Source organism: Erinaceus europaeus, chromosome 9 (genome assembly GCF_950295315.1).
Source record: "Erinaceus europaeus chromosome 9, mEriEur2.1, whole genome shotgun sequence".
Taxonomy (NCBI): Eukaryota; Metazoa; Chordata; class Mammalia; order Eulipotyphla; family Erinaceidae; genus Erinaceus; species Erinaceus europaeus.
In genome coordinates this window covers 31,478,451-31,496,666 of record NC_080170.1, presented here as the reverse complement: position 1 = coordinate 31,496,666, position 18,216 = coordinate 31,478,451, and the positions used below count along the sequence as shown (strand labels likewise).

The 18,216-nt window shown below is 48.4% G+C and overlaps 1 protein-coding gene across 1 annotated transcript; it reads right to left on the bottom strand.

Moving 5' to 3' along the window:
- Window positions 1-7,940: 7,940 nt before the first annotated feature.
- Window positions 7,941-8,945, bottom strand: LOC103125700 (P2Y purinoceptor 3-like). The gene is given in 3 exon segments (XM_007536521.1): window positions 7,941-8,067; window positions 8,069-8,349; window positions 8,352-8,945. Coding segments are annotated over 3 exon segments (1,002 nt in total).
- Between the last annotated feature and the right edge of the window lie 9,271 nt (window positions 8,946-18,216).

The following is an 18,216-nucleotide window of genomic DNA, read 5'->3' as shown; positions in this document are numbered from 1 at the left end:
ATAGGAATGGATTACGTACATGGCATCACACACTTAGAGAGAAATGTCTAGCAGCCAGCTGTCTTTACTGAAGTCAGTGGCATTATAATGTGGGTGACTCCATGCTGCCATTAGTGTCTGGGTGCGAGCTTTCTTTTGATTTGTATTTTTGGAATTTCAGGAACAACTGCCCCCCACCCCCAAATATAAATTGTCATTTAGCACAGTTGCAAGTGCTGCTGCTATTTGCTGAGGAAAGGTTAACATACCTGTTTACCCAGGAACTATGGAGAAGGGTGTAGGCTATAGGTGGGAGTGATTCAGGCTCTTGAGTTGATAAGGGAATTGCATTGACAGGAAGCAAATCGCACGTGAAGGGAACAGTTGAAGAAAAAAAAAAAGTGGAGAATTGGGTCAGGGTAAATAAAGTAACACATTTATTCCCCCCACCCCCCCTCAGGGCAGCAGAAAACAGCTTTCAGTAGGAAAGAGGGGAGATGTGGGAGAGAGAGGGAGAGAGAGGGAGAGAGAGAGAGAGAGAGAGAGAGAGTGTGTGTGTGTGTGTGTGTGTGTGTGTGTGTATGTTTTAAGTTTGGCTCCCAGCTGAGGTTTGTTGCCTAGAGGTTGGTAGCTGGAGTGACTGACTGACTCTCTCAGGTGCCAGACTCCTTACTGTGCTTTTCCCTGAGGAGAGGGAGTCTGCCCTGTAAGTGTTTCTCAGCCTGTGCGCCCTCTGCTGGGGGACTCTTAGCACAGGGCCTTCTACTTGATTCCTCCCCCTCAACAGTCACCACCCCTCCCCCTGCAGGTTACTGCAGATTAGTTGTGAAATGAAAATATGTGGGCCTATAAAGCATTTTTATTTGGACTGAGGTGCTTTTTATTTTTACAGTGTTTCACAAAGGACAGTATCTTAGGAGGCCTAGAAATGCAGACCCGGCCTGAGTGTGGTCCTAGCTGATGAGTTACTATAGCAGGCACACAGGCTTCTGTCCTGCCTTCTAGTCTGTGGGCCTGAAAATCTTCACTAGAAGGACTCAGAGATGTGGAAGCATGTGCATCCCCTACTTCCGGGGTTTAGTCCATGTTGGGGGCAGCTCTGTTGAAGTGCATGGGTCACAGCACCCCTGAACCTGAATTCCTGAGTTTCCCAGAGTAGATGGCTCTTGACCACATTGTAGGAGGAGGAGTGACCTGGGCAGAGGAGTCAGAAGAGGACGGGTCATCCCGGAGCAAGTTCTCAGGGCTGCTGGGTGCTGGTGGGGCGAGACATTCAGCTGGAGGTGGGGTGCTGAGGACTGACTGAGAATGCACCTTCAGCATTCTGCTCTTAATCCTGGAGCAGATGGGAACCATTGGGAATTTTATGTTGGTGATTGTTCTAAAGCAGTTTACCTTCTAGAAACTGTAGAAGCAAAAGGAGAAGAATGGCTGGGGGCAGAGGGGGGTGAATCTGGGCCCTGGAATGTGGACAGTGAAGTCTGAGTGAGGATGGGCACTTGGATTGTGCTTATGGATGTGAAGGAAACAACAAGCTCCTGCCGTGCTCCGTTGGTTGAAATAATAGTGTGACCGCATGAAGTAGGGGGGAGACCAGGATTAGCACAGTCCCCAGATGCTAACTTGTTTGCCTGGGTGGCCTAGTTATAGGAAGAGCACAGATGGGAAAGGACAGACTTGGAGAGAAAGTGATTCAGACCTGGATTTTGGAACTCAAGCTTGCAGTGCCCCCAGGACTGACTAGAAATAAAGGGTTCACTATGTGAGGGAGATATGGGGGCATCTGTGGGTGACTTGGCAATCAGTGAAATTGCCGAGGAGGAATGTGAATGAGAAAGATGCCAAGGTGAGTGACCCTGGGGTAGCAGCAGAAAAGTGGGAGGAGGGGCCATTGATAATGGAAGCAAAGGGGAGTCTAGGATGGGGGAGGGCAAGGTGACCTGTCTGGGACCCTGAAACCTTGCCTGGATAAGTCTGAGGATGGCCATGTGGCTTTTGCTGGAATCTCTGGTGCTGCTAAAGTAGGCCTGCCTGTCCCTATGGTTGGGAAGGGAGTCACTGGTATGTTTTGGAGACTGACTCAGTGGAATGGGCAGGTAGGTGGCAGCCAGCTCCTGACTATCAGGGGTGGGCATTTACAGTAGCAATCGCAGTAAGAAGAGAAGCCTACAATTACAGGTAACGAGGCATAAAGACAAGAGCGTGGTGTTCAGTGGGATTTCTCTGGCTGTTGGGTGAGTGCTGTGTATTGATAGAAGCCTCTTTGTTAATGAGCTTTTCCACTTGTAGACTGGGACACTCAGACTCTGTGGGTCTGTCATTCCAGATGGCACGCTGCTTTCTGGTGATCTAGTCACTAAAAACACCCATTTGCAGCTTGTTGTAAGAAGGCAAGTTTTGCTTCTCATTATGGAATACTTCTCTTTCTTTCTTTCTTTCTCTTTTTAAAAAATTTTTATTTATAAAAAGGAAACACTGACAGAAACCATAGGATAAGAGGGGTACAACTCCACACAGTTCCCACCACCAGAATTCTGTATCCCATCCCCCCCCCCCCCCGTAGCTTTCCTATTCTTTATGTGGAATATTTCTTGAGGTTGTTACTTGATGAAGTTGTCTGATATGTTTACAAAACCCTCAGCTAAACAAAAAGTTGAGTAGCTAAAACCTTGAAAGACTTGACTTGTTTATAAGAAAGTACAAAGTAATGAGTATACCTAACTTTAAAGCTTCCTTTTAATAAAATATTTTTATTTAGTGGTTAGAGGCAGAAATTGAGAGGGGAGAGGGAGATAGAGACAGAGACAAGAGAGACACCTGCAGCCCTGCTTTACCACTTATGAAGCTTTCCTCCCTGCCGGTGGGGACCAGGGGCTTGAACCCGGGTCTTTGTGCACTGCCATATGTGTTTAACCAAGTGTGCTACCGCTTGGCCCCTAAAGCTTTATTTATCCCGGAACTGTAGTTGATGCTTTGACAAACCTGCCCTTTATTGTCTTTGAAATGTGAATAAAAAGAGGGAGTCATGTGCTTGGGAGATGGGGATGGTGAGTATAGGAGGGCTCACCCAGACCACTTGTGATTTAGTTTTCTGGGCACTGTAAATTGGATTTAGGTAGTAATTCCAGGAGAGTCATGTGTCTTGTTCATTTATCCCACAAAGTAGTGCTGAATGTTTCTATCATCAGGCCTTTTATTTATCCCATAGGAAGGCAGATAAATGAGGTGTACCTTCACGGGTGTGGGTGATGGAGCAGCAAAAGGCTGCACCGTGTCATGAGTGGTCAGGGGAGGCTTCTGGAAGGGATGGCATTTGAACTGCTGGCTGAGAAGCAGCTATCTATTTGCCTGACTGTCCTGTTCCACAGTTCCCTTGGGTCTCTCTCTAGAGAGCAGTCCTTTATTTGATTATTCCTTATCTTTCTCCAGCTGTTGTCCAGCACCACCTAGTTCTGTGTTCCCAGAGTTCTTGTGTTTTCCAGGTCCTCTGTTGCATCTCCTCCCTCCTCAGCATTTATTTACATCTGCATCTTCTAAACCCAAAGCTTGACCCTGAGCCATCAATGAACTTTTGTCCTGTGTTTCCCACATGAAGTCTTACTAGCAGTTCATATGTGATTTGTCTGAATTTGGACTCTGTACAATGCACAGCTTGTTCTTCCTCCCTCTCTCATCCCTCATTCCTCTCCAACTTCCTTCAGCCATTGCTTCCTCCTGTGTCCCTCCCTTTCCCCTCCTCCTCTTCTTCCCCTTTGTCTGTTGAGTGCCTGCTCTGTGCTAGGTACTGATTGACACTTTTTCGGTTCTTCAGACATGGAACCACTGAGTCATTTTTGCTTTGCTATTTTATCAAGCAAGTCTACACAACCATTTCATTTTTCTGTACTCCTTAAAATGTGCTCTGAAGTTCTCAGTTTACTCAAGCCTACCATTGTGTTTGGATCGTGCAGTGGTCTTTTCACTGTTTCCATCCCCCCCTTCACTGTCAGTGACCCCCCCTTTACTGAGGGACACACAGATGGTGCTGGGACGCTGTGTCTAAACGCTGAATGTGGCACAGCAGGTGACATGCATCAGGTCTGTGTTCCAGTGATGAGTCTACAAAGTTAACGCAGGAAACCTCCATGAGAACGACTAGAACCTCAACTAGAGTGCTGACGGCCTGAGGGTGGGGGAGTGTTCCCCTTAACCACTTAGGGCTCCCAGGCAGGAGGCATCCACAGAGCCCTTGGAGAAAGTGTCATAATGGACTTCACACGGGAGGTGGATTCCCTGCTGCTGCCCAGCACGTTGTCAGCAACCAGCTCCATGTCACCTGAGCTCTTACTTCCCTTAATGAACATTCATTCTCTTGCTGTTGACCTTGTACTACCACCCTGTGCACCCCTGGCCCATCTCTGCTGGCCAGGCAAGGTGCTGCTTGTTTCCTAAATCATTCAATAAAAAAATTGGAGCTTCACTACTTGGTTTTATTAATTTTTAATAATCCAGCGGGGGAGTGGTCAGTGTGGGGGAGTGCTGTCAAGTTGGGAGGCGGCTGGAAGAGGAGGCTCTCGAAACGTGTGGAGGAGAGTGAGCATGTGTGAGGGGCAGGAGACTGGGGACTGTGGGCCTGGGCAGCTGGGTGACCTGGGTGTGAGGCCACAGGGAGGGCATGAACTGAGTCGGAGAATGTGATGCATGAGAGCACTTTTGGAAAGATAGTCTGGGGACACACTTTGCCATGCACAAGGACCTGGACTCAAGCCCTGAGAACCACGTGGGAGCGCCATGCACAGACCAAGGAGACTCTCCGAGAATACGCATTCCTGGAGCTGCAGTATCTGCCTCTCTGTATTTGAAAGGAAAGGAAGCAAGGTCCACCAAGAGCAGTGGCCTCATTAAGGTATTGAGGATCTGGAAGAAAAAAAAATGCCTGGAGGCTCTACATGTAGGGAAGGTCAACCAGTCTGGACGAAGACCTTGCCTGAGTGTGAACTCTTAACCACCGTCAGTTCAGGAATTCAGATCTTGGTCCCTCAGTGATGTGCCGAGTCCTCTTCTGGCTCAGACACCTGCCCTGGGTCTTCATGCCTGTGGTGGTGCTCTGGCTGGAGTTGGGCATCCCTGTCACACTTGAGTCCCTTTTTCACTACTGGCTTCTTCCCTCTGGAACCTCCCTTTGGCCTCACAAAAATTCTCATTTTCTACACTGTTGGTGTGTGTGTGGTGGTGGTGGTGGTGGTGAGCTTCTAATTGAAATTCCACTCTGCCTTCGTGCACTCATGGCCTTTCATGGGTCTTCCTGGCCACTGAAACTTGCCAGCACTTCTAAGTGCCTGTGGTGTTCTTTGACTAACAGAGGATGTGAAACTGTTTCCTGGTGCTCCTGCTGTGTGTTTTGTCTAAGTCTGTAGCCTCGGGGCTGGAAATACACTTTACACTTGGTAGCTTGCTTAGCAATTATATCAGTGGTGCTCTCTGGATAAGGTCCTGTTTACTGGCCTTGGTGGTGCAAGATGCTTGGGCCCCTGGGATTCCAGCTGTCCCAGGGTAGGGGAACCTATGGGGGGATTCAGGAAGACCTTTCATTGTTTTCACAGCTAATTGTCTCCTCTTTCAGGAGGGTTTTCAATGACCACAGGGGAGTGGGGAATGTCCCCTGACTTGTGTTGGCCAGTGCGTTCCTCACAGTGGAGCCCTTGCCCGAGAGGAAATAGTCTAGCTTGGGTTTTGAGTCTTGAGATAACTGTCCCTGAAAACTATGATGACACATCAACCAAGTTAAATGTTGGTGACTCCAGCTGCCCAGAAATATGTGTAAAAGTAGATACTTTAACTGTGTCATTAAGTAGGTCAAAATATGTTGCAGAGCCAAAATTAGCATTAGGTGGACCAGAGAAATAATTGCCAGCACACAGGTTAATGAAGATTAGAGGCTTTCTAGGAAGCTTCCTTCCCGTTCTAGGATGGGGTGGGGGTGGGGGTGGGGGGGTGGGAGCGACTCTGCAGGTAGTGGTTGGGGATTGGGGGTGGGCAAGGGAGTGAATAAGCTTTGGGGGGGGCAATTGAATGTACTAGTTTTCTATGATGTTAAACCTCATTAGTTTGCAAGGGGGAGATGATGGGGACTGAAGGTTGGCTGACTTCTCCCTGTGTTTAAGGCAAAGGAAGAACAAAATGAGCAGGAGAGGCGGTTCAAAGGAGCTCACAGGTTTAAGCCTTTAGCTACTGTAGAAACACTGACTTACGTGGAAACAGTTGACCTACTAATTAGAACACATCCTTGCCTATTCATTAAACTAATTATTCTAGGCATCACTTAGTCTGTTTCTAATTATCATGTGCCCTTGAAAGCAATAAACTGTACTTTTAGAACAAAATTTTACAATGTAGTCACGGCATGGTTTCTGTAGACAGTTCCTGTAATTAGGGTGGGGGAGTGGTGAAGGGTGGCATTTGGGTTTTCTGAAAAGGCTTATCCACCTCTTCATTGGAGGGTGAAATGGGTTACTCAGTGATGCGAATTTAGACCTGGTAACCCCTTGGAGATCATTGTTTAAATATTAGAGGGTTTTATTTTGTTTTTCCACTAGGCTTATCAGTGGGGCTTGGTAACTCCACTCCTAATGACAATTTCTTTTCTGATAGAGACAGGGAGAAATGGGGGGGGGGGAATGGGGAAGCAAGACACCTACAGCATTGCTCCACCGCTCAAAGAGGAAGCTCTCCTCTTTGCAGCTGGGCACCAGAGGCTTAAACCTGGGTCCTTGTGCATGGTAATGTATGTGCTTTGTTGGGTGGGCCACTGCTGAGGCCTGAGGTAGTTTTTTTTGTTTATGTTTATTTTGGGGGGTTACTTTATATCTTAAAAGTTTTATTGTAGAGAATGAGCATCATTTTGTCATTTAAAGATACCCATTTAAATTTTTTTTTTTAAGAAAAATTATCTTTATTTATTGCATGGAGACAGCCAGAAATTGAGAGAGTGGGGGAGGTAGGGAGGGAGGGAGAGAGAGAGGGAGAGGGAGAGGGAGAGAGAGAGAAAGAGACCGACAGCATTGCTTCACTCATGAAGCTTTCCCCCTGTAGGTGGGGCCCAGGGCCTCAAACCTGGGTCCTTGAGTATTGTAATGTGCACTCAACCAGGTGCTCCAGCACTTGGCCCCTCATAGCTCCCATCCTGGGAGGCTGTGATGCTGAGGTCATTACCTGCTCTAGACTCCCCTGCTGGTGACCTTCCACGAGAAACTGAACAACTCTGGGTGGGTCAGCCAGGAATGACCCATGCCAAGTGCTCTCCCATAGCAAGGGTTTTGCCCACCCACCACATACCCACCCTCTACTCACACCTTGTGCACACAGTGAGGGCTTTATTCACCACCTACCATTCCCTCACCCCCAGCACACATAAGGGCTTTATCCACTACCCATACCCTATACACCCTTTGCACACAGTGAAGGCTTTGTGTATCCACCACTCACTCACACTTCATACACAAAGAGGGCTTTATTCACCTATCACTCATCCTTTGCACACAGTGAGGACTTTTCCCACCCACCACTCAGCCTTGCATGCAGTTAGGGCTTTATTCACCACACTTCCTCACACACCCCTGTGCACATTGGGTGCTGTGTTCAGGGGGGCTGGCATTAAGGGTAGAGTGATGAGACAGATGTGGCCCCTGTACTGTCGAAACCTAAGCTAGCAGGACAGAGAACATGGATCAATGGATTACTAGGTCTGGGTGCTAACAAGTGTTGAAAGACACTTGGTGGGCAGGGGACCTTCTGAACTGAGACTGACAAAGGATAATTGTCAGCTCTTAGGGAAATAAAGTTCCTTTCGTGCCAGGGTTTCTTCATACCTTCTGTAAATGCTTTACAGCAGTATGAAGTCCTTCCCCCACAGGCTTGGTCAGGAAAGCCTGAACCCCCTCCCACCCCCCAGTCCGACCTGCAGCTGTGTCAAGTGCTGCCACTCAGCATCGAGCTCCCTCGCTCAGTGCCCAGATCCGCCAGTTCCTGGGTTGCTGCCCCACCCTGTCCACCCTCAGTTCCCGCAGGAGCTGGGCCCACTTCCTCCCTGACAGGAAGTAGAGAATGGGGTTGAGGCAGCTGCTGAGGCTCACCAGGGGCCTCCAGACCTTGTAGGCCAGACTGGCCACTGCCAGCAGCCGGCAGTCCTGAGTAGGCAGGAAGCGCAGTGCCAGGTAGCAGGAACGGGCCAGGTGGAAGGGCAGGAAGCACAGGGCAAAGAGGCTGCACACCAGCATGACGGAGCGGATGGACTTGGCCCGAGCTGCGCCGCCCACGCTCGCCAGGCCCTCCTCTGGCTTGGCCAGGCTCCTGACCATCAGCGAGGAGCACACAGTGATGACCAGGGAGGGCAGGATGAAGCCTGACAGCGTCAGGAAGATACCATAGGCAAAGAAGTGGTGGAAGTTGCTGGGGCTGGCCAGGTCGTAGCAGACTGTGTGGTCATTGATGTGGTCAGTGTGTGAGAAGACCAGCGTGGGCAGCAGCTGCAGCACCACCAGGGCCCAGCTGAAAGCGGTGGCCCACAGGGCGTGGCGGCGGGTGCGGTAGGGCAGGGAGCGCAGCGGGTGGCACACGCCCAGGAAACGGTACACGGAGATGCAGGTGAGCAGCAGGATGCCTCCATAGAGGTTGGTGTAGAACAGGAAGCGCACCAGCCGGCACAGCAGCTCCCCGAAGGGCCAGCTGTCCCCCAGTGCATAGTTGATGACCAGGAAGGGCAGCGTCAGCACGTATAGCAGGTCGGCTAACATGAGGTTGACCAGGTAGATGGTGGCACAGCCCCAGCGCTTGGCTTGGCGCCAGCAGAGCCACAGGACAGTGCTGTTGAGAGGCAGCCCCAGCAGGAAGATGAAGCTGTAGGTCAGGGACAGATAGACTTGCTTGTAGTCCTCTGACAGCTGGCAGAAGTTCTGCACTGCAGAGGCGTTGGTGCCTGGCAGCTCCATCTCCTGAGTGGCGCCTCCTGGTGGCACAGCTGTTCCAGCTCCCCTGGAGGTGACGGGGAGACACAAGGACTGTGCTCAGGTCTCTGATCTGACTTAGCTTTTGGCTCTGTCCCCAAGCCCTTTTAGGAGATACTAGCTCTGGGGAGAGGGGAGGCAAGCCCAGGGGCAAGTGATCTCCAAGGCAGAGCTTGCAGACTTACCAGAGCCAGGGGAGGGAGCTTACATTCTGCCCCAGACCATGCCATGGGAGGAAGCTTAGGGTGGCACATGGAGGCTCCTCTGCTTCTCTGGTCTGGACCCTCCTGGGGACACACTGGTCTGCAGAGTGGGTGTCACGCCTGGTTCCTCTCCTAAGCCCACACCGTGCTGAAGTGCAAGGTGATCTTGGGTTGGGAGGTTTAGGGAAAGCATGGATTTTGCCTATAGGCTTGCTGCAGGATTTTGATTTGTATCTCTTTCAGGATTTATTAACTGCGTCTTTGACTACTGAGGTGAGTTTGCATATTAACTACCAAGCATCCTGCACGCCTGGGAAAACAAATCTGAGTTGTGAAGCCAGGTGTGGCTTACCCTGGAGCGTGGGCTATGGGTCAGCCAGGTTCTGTCCATTGGGCTGTCAGACCTCAGTCAGCTGCCCAGTGTGAAGCCTACGGGGTGGAAAGAGGATGGCTTCGGGGGCCAGGAGGTAGTGCGCCGGGTTAAGTGCACATAGTACAAAGGACCCACTCAGGGATCCCGGTTCTGAGCCCCCGGTTCCTCACCTGCAGAGGGGTCTCTTCACAAGTGGTGAAGAAGGTCTGTAGGTGTTTATCTTTCTCTCCCCCCTCTCTATCTTCCTCTCCTCCCTCAGTTTCTCTCTGTCCTATCCAATAAAAAAATGGAGAAAATGGCCTCCAGGAGCAGTGGATTCGTAGTGCAGGCACTGAGCCTCACTGATAACCTTGAAGGCAAAAAAAAAAAAAAAAAAAGCATGGCTTGTGGGGCTTAGCATTTAGAAAGATGAGGTAATGCTGGCAACAGAGAAAAGTCCCAGATAGGTAGTTTTGGGATAAGTTGTTAATGATGTAAACTACAACTTACAGAACTTCATTCACAACGAAAGGGATACAGAGCTCACCTAGTCTTGTTATCAACAAAACATGGGCACTGAGCCTCTCTGAACAGTGGTCACCAAGACGCTGGCAAGCCAGCTGGGCAGCAGCTGTCCTAAGGAAGCCAGTGAGCTTCTAGACCAGGTGCATCTGAGCTGCTGGGGAGAAAAGAGTAGAGGGGAGGCTACATGGTGGAGAGGGCAAGGACTGAACTGTTAAGGCAGGAGGAGCTCACGCAGTGGTGACTGAAGGGTGGCATGTGCTGGAAATGCAGGAGGGAGAGCCTGTGGATGGTGGTGGTGGTGACCATTAATGCCACCAGGAGGCTGGAGGTTGAGGAGGGTGGTGGTGGGATGTGGCTGGGAGAGTGAGGGGAACAGAGCGTAGGTCAAGGGATTGAGGCCTTCTGCAATCTGTGGAGGCTGTAGTGACCATGTGATTGAACATGGTGTGAGGCCAAGAAGGAGGTGAAAGGAACAGATACTTCTTTTAATTTTTTTCTATTTTTTCAGTTTAATTTTTGTTATTGTTGTCACGGTTATCACTGGGGAACGAATGGTGCTGGCACACAAATCCACCACTCCCAGTGGCCATTTTTCTCCCTTTTTTCTTCTTTTCTATTTTTTTTTTTTTTAAGATTTTATAGGACAGAGATAAGTTGGAAGGGGAGGGGGAGATAGAACAGGAGAGAGAAACACAGAAACACATAGAGAGTGGAGGAGAGCTCAAATCCCAGTCCTTGGCATGGTAACATGTGCACTGAACCAGGTGTCCACTGCCTCTCCCCCACATATTTCTTTGTTATGATTGTTCTTATTGATGTTGTCGTTGTTGGATAGGACAGAGAGAAGTGGAGAGAGGAGGGGAAGACAGAGGGGGAGAGAAAGACAGACACCTGCGGACCTGCTTCACCGCCTGTGCAAGCGACTCCCCTGCAGGTGGGGAGCCGGGGGCTCGAACCGGGATCCTTAAGCCAGCCCTGTGATTTGCGCCCCACATATTTCTTATTTTAAGGGTCTGAAGTAGTTAACAATACCCTGGAAGATGACACAACTAGGAGCAAAGAACCATTGCCTTTCCTTTAACAAGTATAAGATATACTTGTCAGAATTTACAAGAAGAAATAAAGGGAGTCTGGTGGTAGCACAGTGGGTTAAGTGCAGGTGACACAAAGCGCAGGGACCGGCATGAGGATCCCGGTTCGAGTCCCCGGCTCCCCACCTGCAGGGGAGTCGCTTCACAGGTGGTGAAGCAGGTCTGCAGGTGTCTTTCTCTCCCCCTCTCCATTTCTCTCTGTCCTGTTCAACAACAGTGATATCAACAACAATAATGACTACTCCAACAATAAAAACAAGGGCAACAAAAAGGAAATAAATAAATATTAAAATCTAATAAAAAAGAAATAGAAATTTAGTTGAGTGATTGATTCTCCCTTTCGACTCGAGAGAAGTGTTTGCTGGGAAGGTAGAGTCTCTGGGAAGATTTTGGGTCAAAGGAGTGGGCATTGCCCATTTTCAAATTTAAAAATAAATCATAAGTGTATTTAAGACTATAAATTGACTTCAATATTTACTGGTACCTGGAAACTTTTTCCTTTACTTTATTCAGTAGGACAAAGAGGAATTGAGAGTGGAGGAGGACAAAGAGAGTGATAGACAGACACCTGCAGACCTGTCTCACAGCTCATGAAGCATCTCCCTGCAGGTGGGGTGAGGGCTCAAACCTGTGTACTTGATCATGGGTTTTTGTGAGCCTAACCAGCTGTGCTATCACCCGGCCCCCTCTGGGGGACATTATTTCTAAAAGTGTTTTTTATAAGCTATTCTGAAAATCAGCTGTTGGTTAGTATATGCATTTCTTAATTTAAATTCTGTCAAAAATTTGTTATTTCCATAAAATTGTAATTATCTGACTTTTCAGTAGGTTTTAAAAAAAGCGATCCCCGGTATTCAATTAGTTGGTTCTTCTTCTAGCGTTTGCCCTTCTTCCGTAGCCAGTCAACAGCGTCAGGTTGAGCCTGATGTAAAGTTTCGAGACCTCCTTTGAATCTGGAGAGGTGGCAGTCGTTGACTATGTGGGTCATAGTCTGTCTGGAGCCGCAGGGGCAGTTCGGGTCGTCTCTGGCTCCCCAGCGATGGAACATAGCGGCGCACCGGCCATGGCCTGTTCGATAGCGATTGAGGAGGGCCCAATCATAATGTGCTAGGTCAAAACCGGGTTGACGCTTGCAGGGGTCTGTGATGAGGTGTTTGTTCTTGACCTCAGCTGACTGCCAACTCTGTTTCCAAGAGACTGGAACAGAGAAGTTCAGTGTAGGCATAGGGGACCAGATTGGGTGACGAGACGTCAAGCGTTGGACAGGGTGGGCGAAGATATCCGCGTATTGGCAGGTCCGGTCGAGCGTAGACGTGGGAAATGAACTTAGATGATGCCGCATCCCGACGAATATCTGGCGGGGCGATGTTGCAAAGAACTGGTATTAGTTGGTAAATTAGAGAAACAGTTTTATAGTGAAGCATCCCAGAAGATGATGTGGTGTTATTTAGCATTGACCACTGGGTGGCGTTGCAGACCGGTAGCTAGGTTGTAGTCTCTCCACAAGGAAGTGAGAAGCAGTTTGGGTTCCCATCCAGGCTGAGCAGCCAAGCTGAGGTGTAATCCACCCAGCATGCAGTCCCACAGATCACACTACCTCTTGGGCTTTTGTCTGTGATTGTTGTGTTTGTATATATATTTATTTACTTATTACTTTATTAGAACACTGCTCAGCTCTGATTTAATGGTGGTGCAGGGGATTGAATCTGGGACTTCAGAGCCTCAGGTGTGAGAGTCTCTTTGCTTGTTGTTCATATGAGAGATGGGTCTCACTGTGTCTGGGGGTTGGACCTTGTGTACAAGCAGAGCATACCTCCTGACTTCAGGAAAGTTTCTTATTACCCCCCCCCCCCCGCCTCCAAACACACACATTCTGCGTGGCACGTCCACACACACAAAGAAAGGAAGACCTTGAGACAGATGAAAAAGCAGGTGGCCTGAGGGCGGGTGTGGAGCCCTGGTTCTGCACACAGGCCCTGGCTCAGGAACACAGGGTGTGGACAGCTAGCTATGAAGAGAGAAGAAATGAGACCTGTCAGGAAGGACACTCTCCCTGACCCCAAGTCCTCTCCCCAATTTAAAACTTTTTAACTGTTTTCAACTAAAAGGCAGTGCCATCAGTGTTTCAGTAGTTGCCTTATATATGTATTCAAACACCTTTATTGTAATTATTTTTTGAGAGAGAGAGACCAGTAAGCCCCATGGTGGTCCCAGGGATTGAACCTAAGGCCTCACAAGGCATGTGAGGCACAGGTTCTACTGCTGAGCCATCTCCAGGGTCCCTTTGTCTTGTATTTCGTAGTTTAGGCGGGCACTCTCTGTGCCTGGTCCCTTATTCATGTATGAATTGTTCTAAAACATAGGAGTCCAAGGACTTTCTATTTCTTTACTAGGCAAGCAAATTGCACCTTTAAATAATTTAGAAGGCTGTCTAGAGACAGAATACTTAATTCCAGTGATTAATTTCTATAGCAGTTTGCACATTTTTGTTTCTCTCGACAAGGGTTTGACATAATTGACAGCTTCAAATTAGTGTAAACACTGGGGATAATTGGGACTTAAACCCCTGCATTCTATTGTCACAGCAGAGAAGGTGGCTGCTCAGAGCTGATTGTTGCTCTGTCTGGAAAAACAATCACTACTAAAAATAATAACAATCATTCACTCCACCTGTCCAAATGTGTGAGCTCTAAGCTGACTGAGATCAGGCTTTCTAACCTGAATAAGTGATACAGTGAAAATGACCAGGGTTATGGGCCCTGGGATGGGCTGGGGAGGGGATCCATCCTTCCTCTGGGTACATGACTCTGGAAGGAGGTCTTTCTGTGACTTCCTTTGTTTGGTGCCAAGAGACTTCCAGAACATTGGCCCTGCCCCCATGTTCCTGGGGAGACCATGCTCTATGCTCACTGTAGCTGTCCCCATGGGTCATCTGTCTGGAGGCCTCTATGTGCTTTTACTGTCATTGTTGCTTTCTCCAAAGATACAAATGCTGGGCCCCAGGTTCACTGGGTAGAGTACAGAGTATGTGGCTTGCCATGTTTGCGGCCCAAGTTGAAGCCCTGGCCTCAGATGGGAATGCCGTGTTACTGGGGGAAAGCCGTGGTGCTGTGGTAGCTCTTCCTTATCTCCGTCTCTCTGGCTGAATGCAGTAATCAGTGTGGGAGCAGTGAAGTTGCATGAGTGACACCCAAGCTCCAGAACAACAACACAAAAGAGATTTTCAAATTCTGAGACTGGTCTGACCCTTGTGATCTGAAGAAACAAGAGAGAATTGTTTTGGTTTGTGATCAGAGAGGGACTGAGGGGCAGGGCCTAGGGCTCAGAGCAGGGAGGCTTCCTGAGATGTTTACTGGCAGAATGTGGACCAGGGACCTCCTGCATCCCCTAATACAGGCTCAGGTCCCCAATAGCCACGGGACATGCTGAAAGTCGTGCTGGGGAGGGCCACAGTGCCTCTGCAGCCCAGCTCATCAGGAGTGGGGGGGACCAACTGGCTTAGCTGAGATACTGGGGGGGTGGTTTGCATTATCTGGGGTGCAGTTCCAGGAGCTAAGGTGAGGGGCACAGGTAGAACACGAGGTGTCATGTTTGTTGGGGTCACCCCATGAAAATTCATTGAGCTCCCAGTCCCCAGGTTGTCTTTAAGTCCTGGGTTGGAGTCCCAGGAATGTCCCCCTGTCTTGGGAGGGTATAGCCCCCAGGTCCATCTCTGGGGACAGACCACTGGGGCCATGGCAAAATTTATGAGCAGTGGGGCTCCAAAAGAGGGGGTACTCTGAGGGGCATCTGTTCCTCACACTCCCATTGTTTTGCCTGAAGTGCCTCCCATTTCCTGACTCCTGGCTTGGGGATGAGGTGTTCCTGCCGTCTTCAGACCATCCTTTTGTGTGAGGACAATCTGTCGATTTCCCTCCACTATTTTTTTTCTTATCAAGTTTCTGCATTGCTTTTAAGAGTTCTTTACATATTTGGGATGAAAGTATTTTCAGGTACTCATCTTGCAAATACTCTTGCTTCTCTCAAGTTTTCCTTGACTTAATAATGTAAAATGCTATTTAAGGAGCAATAGTTCATTTTTACAAAGTCACAACGATCAGTTTCCCTTTCTGATGTGTGCTTCTTGTACCTGGTTAGGACCTTTCTGTTAAGCGCACGTGGCGCAAAGTGCAAGGACCGGCGTAAGGATCCCGGTTCGAGCCCCCAGCTCCCCACCTGCAGGGGAGTCGCTTCACAGGCAGTGAGGCAGGTCTGCAGGTGTCTATCTTTGTCTCCCCCTCTTTGTCTTTCTCTCCTCTCTCCATTTCTCTCTGTCCTATCTAACAGCGACAACAACAATAATAACTACAACAACAACAAAAAACAAGGGCAACTAAAAGGGAATAAATAAATAATAATAAATATTTTTTAAAAAAGAAAGGACCTTTCTCTCTTTTTTAAAATATTTATTTATTTATTTATTCCCTTTTGTTGTCCTTATTGCTTTATTGTTGTAGTTATTATTGTTGTTATTAATGTCATTGTTGTTGGATAGGACAGAGAGAAATGGAGAGAGGAGGGGAGGACAGAGAGGGGGAGAGAAAGATAGACACCTGCAGACCTGCTTCACCTGCTGGTGAGAAGGAGAGAAAGATAGACACCTGCAGACCTGCTTCACTTGCCTGTGAAGTGACTCCCCTACAGGTGGGGAGCCAGAGGCTTGAACTGGGATCCTTATGGCGGTCCTTGCGCTTGGTGCCACGTGCACTTAACCCACTGTGCTATCGCTCGACTCTCACCTTTCTCTTCTTGTGGTCATAAGATTTTTGTTTTTATAACAGTATATGAAATCTCCCCTTTGTAGTGCTATTTTGTTCTAAGGGTTTGGTATGTGTGTGTGGCACAGAGCATGACAGATGAGCACTTCTTGAGGAAGGGACTGTTGGACACAAGTTAGGAAGCATTTGCTCTGCTCTAGGAGGGAGCTGGTGGGAGCTTTGCCCTGAGAGGTGAAGATCATGATGGAAGGAAAGGGTGGAAGCAGTGGAAACTTAGGTGGATGAACCTGATTTGGTAGTGAATTATAAGTGGGAATAAGGGAGTGGTCAGGGGCTATGCCAGTAACCCTGTCTTCCTCTGCCACCAACGGATGTCTTCATCCTCCTGATACTTACTTGCCATTAGTTTCCATCTCTTCCTTGTTTCCCCTGAAGTGCCCTCCCTCAGCGTATTTGCAGCAGAACTGGAGACATTCTCTCAGGAGGCCCCAGGTGGCCCCAGTGTCATCACACTGTGTGGGGGGTCAGACCCAGTGGTGGTGTGCTTACAGCTCAGCTGGCTGGCGGCCCTTTCCTATGACTGGGGGCTGCCGTCAGGGCAGCAGATGGGAATTGGGGGACCCCTGAGTGCATCTCTCTATAGGCACTTGGGAAAGAGTTTCAAGGGGGTTGTCTAGTGGGACCTATTGTGGGTTCAGGATAGTAGTAAAAAAAGGATTCCCACTTAAGAGAATTAATTTTCTTTTCTACCAGTCCCCATTTCTCTCTCTCTCTTAAAGATTTTATTTATTTATGAGAAAGATAGGAGGAGAAAGAAAGAACCAGATATCACTCTGGTACATGTGCTGCCGGGGATCGAACTCAGGACCTCATGCTTGAGAATCCAAAGCTTTATCACTGTGCCACCTCTCAGACCACCCCCATTTCTCTTTAATAATGTCTAAATAATGAACTGGCTCTCTAAAATATATACCTATAGTAGAAGCATTTCACAATGGTAACAAATGCCTTAGCAGATCTGCTGTTTGGCACTGGTCTCCCATACGGAGAGACAATTTATTAATAGCACACCAGCTGAGCTCCAACGCCAAAATGCTTTGTTCATACATAAGTCATGCATTTGAAACAACAGTCCTATTAATGATGGACTGCAGTTCTTTGTGTTTACGGTAAAAGGACCAAATGGATAGTTTTTGAACCTCATTACATGCAAGACAGATTAGAAGCAGTGGCTGTAGAGGCCGACATGGGCCTGCATGTGGGTGTTCGGCAGGATCTGTCAGAGGTGAAATGCAGGGGTGAGTATGGAGCTACAAGGCATTTCATTTAAACACAAGCTCAGGTATTAATATTTTCATTGATTTATTCTCATGCCAATGTGTTCCGACACAAATATGGTGATGTATAATGTATCGACCATAAAAAAATCAACATTATTTCTAAGGCTGAGTCAGGGAAATAATACCACATTGTTAGTTCTGGTATATTGGGTAGGTTACCCTGTGGAGAAATTAACCTCTCCTGCTCCCAGCTCAGTGAAGTAAAGGGAGGCAGTTATTTATCTTATTTAAAATTATTTATTTATTCAGGACAGAGAAAGAGAAAAATTGAGAGGGAAAGGGAAGCTGGCAAGGGAGGGAGATAGAGATAGAGAGACAGACAGACACCTCTAGCACTGCTTCACCACTGTGAAGTTCCTCCCCTGTAGGTAGGGACCTGGGACTTGAACCTGGGTCTTTGTGTACTGAATGTGTGTGCTTTACCAGGTGAGCCACCACCAGGGCCCTTATTTACTTATCCTATGAGAGAGATACCAGAACACCTTTTGATTCTGGCACATTGTTCCAGGGGGTGTGTCGGTCTGGCTTTGCGAGAGGAGACAGATGACCTGGGACTCATGGCTGGGTTGTAGGCAGTATCTCTTTATTCATGCAGGACGCAGCACAATCTAAGCCAAGCTAAACTAAACCTAACACTACAACTTCAACTTACCCCTACCAAAACGAACAATGTTGTTCTTATATACTTTCCAAGTAGGGTGTAAACAGGATGTGATGTAGAGAGGGTGGAGAGAAAAGTGACTGGTGAAAATCAGGGTGTGACAAGGAGAGGGGGCGGAGCAGGCGAGAATTCTACCACTGAACCACTAATGCCCTGGAGGGAGTGTGGTGCTTTATGTAAATGTAAAAGTGATTTATGTAAACAGACCGCTTTGAATGGGATCAAACCAATCCCTATACAGGCATACCGGTGCTTGGTTAAGCAGAAGCCAGGGGGAGCTGGCATACTACCCAACAGGGGTGGACCATGCATGCAAGTCCTGGGCTC